The sequence below is a fragment of the Micropterus dolomieu genome, linkage group LG21 (genome assembly GCF_021292245.1).
Source record: "Micropterus dolomieu isolate WLL.071019.BEF.003 ecotype Adirondacks linkage group LG21, ASM2129224v1, whole genome shotgun sequence".
NCBI classification, from domain to species: domain Eukaryota; kingdom Metazoa; phylum Chordata; class Actinopteri; order Centrarchiformes; family Centrarchidae; genus Micropterus; species Micropterus dolomieu.
The window spans coordinates 3,963,678-3,972,174 of record NC_060170.1 but is presented as its reverse complement, the minus strand read 5'-3'; the positions used below and the strand labels follow the sequence as shown (position 1 = coordinate 3,972,174).

Sequence of the window (8,497 nt, the reverse complement as noted above, 5' to 3'; positions counted from 1 at the left end):
TCTCATTCTGTCAGTATATATTTGGGTCAGATGTTTTTGAGGATTTCCTACTATTTTACTAGCCATTAACACTATCCTGTTAAGCTTGTTCTTAAGCTTGCAATTTAAATGACCAAACCAAGCAGAGAGATGAAAGGTTAAAACACTTTCAATGTGTGTGATGTATACTAGTTCAATAATCTGAGCACTAACGCCCAGGCAGTTCAGTCTTCTGAGGAGATTAAGTCGTTGTGAACATTTCTTAAAAATATAATCTGTATTATCTATAAAACTCAAATGGTTGTCAACAACCGTGCCTAAATACTTAATAGTTCCCACAGTTTGAACTACTTGACCATTAAGTACAACTGGCTCTGTTGTTATGTCTTCTTTATTGCCAAAGATTAGCTCGTTTGTCTTTGCCACATTGATTTCTAGCTCGCTATCTTTGCACCATGCTTCAAGGGCCTTTACATGTGCTAAATAAGAGGCCTCACCAGAGGGGTCAATTTTTTGTGAGAGTCCTACTAAGGCCATATCATCTGCATATTTTATCAGCTTAATGGTACTATTATTTATGGAAAATTCATTTGTGAATAGAGAAAAAAGCACAGGGGAAAGAATGCTACCTTGTGAGCAGCTTGTACTGATAGTATGCACTCCTGACACACATACCTTCTTTCTTCTCCCTTTCTCACATGTAAATAGAAGTGTTTAACTACTGGAAAATATGGATTTTATATTTTGTTCTGTTTTTACCACTGTTTGTTGTTCTTCTTCTTCTTGAAATAAATACATCAATCAATCAATCAACTGTTTTAAATCTCTAATCTAATCTCTTTATGTACAATATGGTTTGGACATGAGGCCCTGCTGCCAGACGATGGAGCTGTTTTCTACCAAATACCTCAAGACTCCTTGACAGAGGTCAGGGTAAATCACCACCTCCCCTTATGCTCACACTTGGCAGAAGATGTGGGTCATCACCATACCTGCTATATTCAGGAAGTCCGTGTGGTAATATTAAATATGTGTTTAATATGAGCTATTTCAATTATTTCAAAGCATTTACATTCCAATTCTGAGATAACAAGAACTAAAACAGGAATTTTATGTCAACAGGACTTTCACAATGGATTTGCACATTTGTGTTGTTGTTGCACAGTTGTGAAAATACTTGATGCGCTAGAGACGCTGCACTGTTGCACTGTTCTCAAGCCTAGTGTTCTTATCTCTTTGACTGGTCATTTGCAGCTTTGGCCCTGTTGTACCATGTGAATATGCTTTTCAGTAGCTTTTAGATTAGGCTAAGCTTTCTCTCTCTTTATTTACATTTACATTATAAGTGATTTCAGAAGTCTAGCCCAAACATTTTAAATATTGGTTATAAAGCTTCAGTACTACATATTTGACATAGTTTCAGCCAATAGAATTTTGTTTAAACTGCCAAAGATAGAGTGTTATGGAATTCATTAAACCTTTAACTAGACTAAAACCTATTTTAAGAAAGGACAAAAAACAGCCAGTATTTTAATACAACATGCCACAGGTACTTTTAATGTTTTACTATACTATTTGTTTGGCATTTATAAAACATATCAGAACTCATAAAATAAGATGCACTACTTTAAGCCAACAACTGTATCGGCCGCTATTACATCAAAACTAAAGTGGTTAAATTTAGCTCAACCCACAACATTAAATTGCTGATTTAAATTTTGGGTATTAGTAATAATAAACCAATAATATTTTTTATAATATAACATCCTGAATGCCCCAAATCACTACTTTTACCCTGATTCTTAGGCTAATATCCCTATGTTCTAAATAAGTAAGTAGGCCTACTATTATTTTGTACCAAGTGAAATATATGAATTATTTTGCCACCACTCATAAAAATAACAATGTATTTAATAAAAATAAAGTTAATTCTCAGTTTGATTTGAACGCTTTTAAGCTGGTTTTATAACCGGAAGTTAGTGGTAGGGTTTTTCCGCTGACTTGCGTGAAACCACGTGACTAGTTTGAAGTGGGAGTGTAAAGATGGTTGCCACTGTAACCAAATCAAATCTGGATCGATTGCGAAGTTTCTGGTTTTTATATCCAATGTTTCATTTTAAAAACACCCGTGAATTAACATGTTTTTTTGTTACCGTTTGTATATTGATGAGCCAGTCGCTGGCAGACAGCCAGGACTTTATGGAGGACTTTTTGAAGCGGGAGTATTCTCTGGCAAAGCCATACCGTGGTAAGTTGGTGACTGTCAAATAACCCTAGCGGTTACCTTAACGCACACGTTAGCTAACGAGTGTAATTAAGCTAAATTAAGTTAACTGTAACTAACAAAAACAATTCTTTGAAACGTAAATGAGCATTGCGTTTAATTCAGCGCAACTCATGGATAGCTAGTGCTGTGTCAGCAGTATAACGTTAATTATTAACTCAGAGGAACTCTGTGCCCCTCAGGCACTTGTGGTTAACTGTTACGTTAGACATCTTGATAGCTATTGTTGGCTCAGGAATAACAGCTAACGTTAGTTAGCTTGTTAGGAATGATAATAAAGTCTAACGTTAGCTTAACGTAAATTTAACCAACCAAGTTAACGAACTCCTCTCTGCTTACACTAGAGTGTTACAGTGTTTGTTTCATACTCGTTTTACACACGATACACCAGTAAGAGCCGACATGATCCTTAAAACAACAACCACCCTCAAGTTGGCAAGAGACAATTTAACAATAATATTTTGCTTTTGTCACAGATCACTATTTTTTTTTACCTTAACATAATGTTGAAACAAAGTTTCTTCAAAGTTGGTTCGTGTGTGTTTTACCAGTAAGTAAATTGAAATACAATTCAGAGATTTTAAAGGGCAGTTTGGACAGTACGCAGCCTGGTGTATTGTATTGTTTATAGACCGAGAATAGTTGGAGGAATCCCTACAATTTAAAGTTACTGTAGAAACTGGCGTGAATACTGTAGCTAACAGATATATTTCTGCTGTGCAGGGTTAGGTTTCTCTAGTTCTTCACAGTGGGATCTGATGGGCACGGCCATGGTTACGCCTGACTATGTGAGGCTGACCCCAGACCTGCAGAGCAGACAGGGAGCTGTTTGGAGTCGAATTGTAAGTCTGCTGCAAAAAATTGCACATCCCACTCACTCTGCACACATCCTACACACCTTAACCTGCCTGTTTCAGAGAAGTACACAGAACCACTTAACATGACATTGACATAAACATTTTATATTATATGTATACACCTTTTATGAATATAGTATAGACTGACAGTCTAAAGTACTGACACTTTAACTTTAGACTAACTCAGCCTGTTTCAAAAGCATAGTGTGTTACTCAGATCCGTTGACAAATGCTTAGTACACATATCATAGCACAGGAATAACCTGCCTGTGTTTCTTTCTCTGGCTTTCTAGCCTTTCTTCTTGCAGGACTGGGAGCTCAAGGTGCACTTCAAAATCCATGGCCTGGGAAAGAAGAATTTGAATGGGGATGGACTGGGTGTCTGGTTAACCAAAGATCGCATGCAGAACGGTAGGTAGAGATTGGATCACTGTTGAGGTGTCATGTCTCATACAACGAAAATGAACTAGGTGCTACAAATGATTTCATGTAATATGAACCCAGTATTCCCGGAGCATATTTACAAAGCCCAGTCTTAAGAGTTGGCTCATCTTTCTGCTCAACAAAACAAAGGAGAACGATTTTTAAAGGAATAAGCAAATATTTTAGGAAATGTGCTTCTTTGTAATCTTTGCTGTGTCATAGTCAGATGATATGATTGACACATCAGTGATTTCATCTCAGTACATTCTGTGCAAAGTGACTGGCAAGATCTGCATGTGGCACCAAGGCCTCATTCAGGCCGTCAGCCCAAATAATGTTTTTGGCAAATCCAGATTGATTGTAGAAAATCTGGACAGCAAACAAAAAACACATGAAATGTGATTTTTCCAGATCGGATCCAAACCTCATTGGACACCTGATTCCAGTTAAGCTTGATTTGTACTTCTGCGTAGGGTCTACGTGCGTAGCCTACAGCGTAGCACGGCATGCATTTATACTTGTGCGTCGGCATCTTCGTCATTCTGCAATTACACCCCCAAACGCTAGTCGGCGGTAGCGCTACAGCGTCTACTATGTTGAGTTTTGCTGGCCGAGCAGGCTAACTTCTGGTTTAGCCCTCTGCTAACGTGAATAGGGGTGAAATTGTAAACATGCGGCTGGTGTAGCCTTTTCAATTGTTATTAACTGAATGGATCGCATTCTGAGAATTGCCTGACAGACCTCCCTCTTTCTTTGCAGGTCCTGTGTTTGGCAACATGAACCAGTTCATTGGATTGGGAATATTTGTGGACACCTACCCCAACGCTGACAAGAACCATGATGTGAGTGACAGATACAGTAGAAACTAAATGGAGACCACATGAACATGTCAAAAGTGATCTTTGCCCCAGAAATGATTGAAGACAACCCCGGCATGCCTAATGGCACACAATGTAAAAGCCTTGCATGGTACAGCCTGCTCGTCTTGCCTGGCTTCTTATTTTCAGTAATGAACTGATCCCAGGAGTGTGTCATATTTCTCTTTCTGCAACCCACTCGAATGGCCAGAGGACACAATCTGGAATTCAGGTAGCATCAGAAACAGCTGTTTATTGATGAGCTAAGGATGTTCATTGCATTCACCAGTTCACCATCCCACATTATGTCATTACATACACCTGTGTTGATGCGTGTCTGGTGTCAAATTGTGGTACTGCAGCTGAAATAGCAGTGTAAAGGTGTACTTTGAGTGTGTCTGTGTTGTACAGTGTGTGTATAACACTGCCGTCTTCCTCACAGAGGACTTTCCCGTATATATCAGTGATGCTGGGGAATGGGACTCTGTCATATGACCATGACTATGATGGACGGCCCACTGAGCTCGGAGGATGTACAGCTATGGTGCGCAACGCAATTTACGATACATTTCTGCTCGTCAGATACTCCAAAAACAGACTCACGGTAAGAAATCCTGTAACCATGGTGGGATTAATACTTTATATTTACATGTTGGTTTTTAGATCAACATTTAAATTGTGTTTAAGTGTTACATCGTCATGTCATAAAGCGTGAAAATGACAATTAAAAGTTACATTTTTTCATCATGGAAAAACCCCGAAGGCAGGATTTAAAAGCCAGGATGACAATCATATTAAATGTTGGAAAAAATAATTTCAGGTTAAAGGATTCCCATGAAAACAGAATCCCGGCACTCCCAGATAAATAGTCTTCCTGTTCATAAAACGAACGTATTTCAACCAGAACTCATAAGTGTAGTTTATACCTATGAAATAAAATAAGAAAACGGTTGATAAAGATAACTCTTAGCATTAGTTTATCCTCTGTCAGTGACTCATGCTGACCTTCCTCCGCTCTCCAGCTCATGGTGGACGTAGATGGTAAGCAGGAATGGAAAGACTGTGCGGACATCACAGGACTGCGGCTACCCACAGGCTACTTTTTTGGTGCCTCCTCTGCCACTGGAGACCTGTCAGGTATGAGGAATCTGACCACTGGGAACCTTTGTTTAATTAGATTAAGTGGAATGAAACGTTAATTACATCTTTAGGGGAATTCCAGTAAGTTGCCAGAAGAGATGAAAAGTTATCTTAAATGATGCTAAGATGACAGAAGAAACAGCAAATGGGCCCAAGAGGTTTGTTTGAATTCCCTCTTCATGTGTTAATTACTGACTTGTGCATGTGGCTCTAGATAACCATGACATCATCTCCATGAAGTTGTACCAGCTGACAGTAGAGAGGACTCCTGAGGATGAGGAAGAGGAGGAGGTCACCATTCCCAGGGTTGACAACATGGAACAGTTCCAAGGTAGATACAGCATGGCCCTGTCCGCTCTGTGGACTGTGAAGTTCTTTCTTAGAAGATGCATGATTATACAATACATAGACGCCTAGATTTAATACTGTAGCTACTAAATATTAGGGCTGCAACTAACGACTATTTTGATAGTTGATCAATCTGTCCATTATTAAAACAAGTAATCGACGAATTCGGATTATGAATCGCAAAATTACACTATGTCTCTCATTAAGTTATCAGCTTTTAAATTAAACTTGAGTTTGGTTTAGATGCTAAGTAACAGACAAGACAATCAAATGAATGCTGCTTTCAAAAATACATCTTTTAATGAACGTTTCTGATGCAGCAACAGAAAGTTCCACTGAAATCAAGGCCTTTCATGGACCAAACAGGTCTATTCAGTAAGAAATAAAAGTGTGTGCGCACAGCGCTGTGCGAACACTCATCTGAACAGCTGATCTGCTGTCTACGGACAGAGAAGTTTTCGCATTGGTACTGCAACATACGGGGACAAACTAACAAGGAACAACTTCATGTGTCACATCTGCCAAATTTACAAGAGGGGACCAATAATAACGATTTTGCAGTAGACAGAGTTTCAAAAGTGTATATAACATCCCCATAGCCAACAACTCACAAACCTCCTTGTTTTTTTAAGGGGGTCTGGTGTGGATTAGCTGCCACCTTATGCAGAGACAGAACTGTTGTCTTATTTTTTAACAAAGTAAGAAATTGTCTGGTGTTGTCTTGTCCTGCGCACTCGGCAGCAACACATTGTCCAGCTGTAAACGTCGCCATGAGCGATGCATTGTTTATGATTGTAAAGTCAGGTCACATCTGTAAAGTGAACAGGACCGTTGTGCTATAATAATTATTTGCTACGCTAACCGTCATTAACGATTGATTGACCGAGGGAAAATATATAGAAAACGTTATAGCTCAATACATGAAGTAACACGGCTTTAACGTTAAGCTAGCTTGCTAACTATCTTACCGAGACGAGTCTTCGTCATCCAGAGAGCCACAACGTTATGTGCCTCCTCTCTAGATGCTCCGGCATAACTGAGGTGCTCCCAGACCAGGAGAGGTCAACTTTGCAAATTCTGCAGTTCACAACCTTTTTGGTAAAGTGAAGAGTCAAGTGCTCCCACACACTGGAGGTTTTTAGGTTGTGAAGGTGTTAATACTATCGCTGATGTTGTGTTGTTTTATTAACTTTACTGTTCACATCACTTTACTCCGTTAAGCTGACCGTGTCTATGGCCCAATGAACGAATTGATTGTTAAATTCGTTGGCAACTAATTTAGTAATCGTTTTTTGTCAACTGTTCTTGTTGCACCCCTAATAACATTACCATCACTCATCATTTCCAGTCACATGACAAGCCCGAGATTGTGGTTCACTTGAGGAATTCTCTCAACTTCCTTTTTCAGGGTAGCAAAAAGATTGTGGTGGTGTCTCTGTTTGTATGAGTACTTCATGTTTTCTGTGCAATTCAAAATGAAAGTAGCAGAAGCCAAGGTACCCTTTTAATATCTAGAATGAGTCAAGTTCCAAAAACACTGGATCCTACACTTGCCATAATGCACCTCATTATGGCAGGTGTAAATGGGGTACAGCTTTTTTCATTAGGCTTCTCCTTTGGAAATGCCCAAATCTTCCAGAGAAACTTCCAAAGAGACTGATTGTAGACGCCTCTCCATTGCAAAGCGGCTTTGTCCACAAAACAAACAAACTGTTAATACTATATATTAATAACCAGTGTTTCTAGGGGAATTGCTGTCTCATGTGCCCTTTGTTCAGTGTCTGGTACTCTCGAGCTAGGCAGTTCATCTCTCTAAGCAATGATACTCAAAATGGCATAATCCCATTTTATTTTGTGGAAGAAGCTGACAGCCTTGGTCTAAAATAAATTCTTTTTCATGAAGTGGTTGTATAAAGTTAACCTGAACACTGCTTGGGATCCTGATCTTTTTTATAATGAATCGTCATTCTTTTGCTTCGCAGTGGAAGTCCAGGAGGAAGGGATGAGCGGAGTCCAGTTCTTCTTCACCCTCCTCTTCTCCATCCTGGGCCTGGGTGTGCTGGCAGTGGTGGGGATGGTGGTTTATGGGCGCTGGAAGGAAAACCGACGCAAACGTTTCTATTGATCAGAGAGTGGTTGATCCACATAGGTTTTCAGAATGTATGTTTTTTTTGATCAACATACAACACAACAATGCAAACACTGCACTAGCTTTACTGAACCATACAATCGAACAGCCTCGTGGGTCTGATGCCCAGAGCCAAGAGAACACCTGAGAAGAACAGCTGAAGAGATCAGGAACTGGTGAGAGAGCCAGCTGTGAAATATTCTTTATTTTTTTAATCTTGTGTTATAGAAGATAGATGAGATAAAGCTGCCATAGAAGATTTTTTTTGGAGACACTATAGATTTAACATATCTGCCCCACTTCTACATCAACAGGAAGAGACTTAACAAAAACTTCAGAATCAATCACAGATGCTGTGTGTAGTTTACTGACATCATGTTACAACATCATGTTACATGATTTCTCACTGCCCCTTGGTGCTGCCAGCGTGCAGCTTTAATCTGACAGTTAGCTGCTGTGAAGACCAGTCAACCTGTGGATC

General features: G+C 39.4%; 1 protein-coding gene across 1 annotated transcript; it reads left to right on the top strand.

Annotated features, from left to right (window-relative positions):
• Window positions 1-1,989: 1,989 nt before the first annotated feature.
• Window positions 1,990-8,488, top strand: lman2lb (lectin, mannose-binding 2-like b). The gene is made up of 8 exons (XM_046034885.1): window positions 1,990-2,227; window positions 2,987-3,105; window positions 3,414-3,531; window positions 4,303-4,385; window positions 4,843-5,004; window positions 5,423-5,537; window positions 5,755-5,871; window positions 7,871-8,488. The coding sequence occupies exons 1-8, from the start codon at window positions 2,023-2,025 to the stop codon at window positions 8,011-8,013; spliced, it is 1,062 nt and encodes a 353-aa protein (XP_045890841.1). The 5' UTR covers window positions 1,990-2,022; the 3' UTR covers window positions 8,014-8,488.
• Window positions 8,489-8,497: the final 9 nt, after the last annotated feature.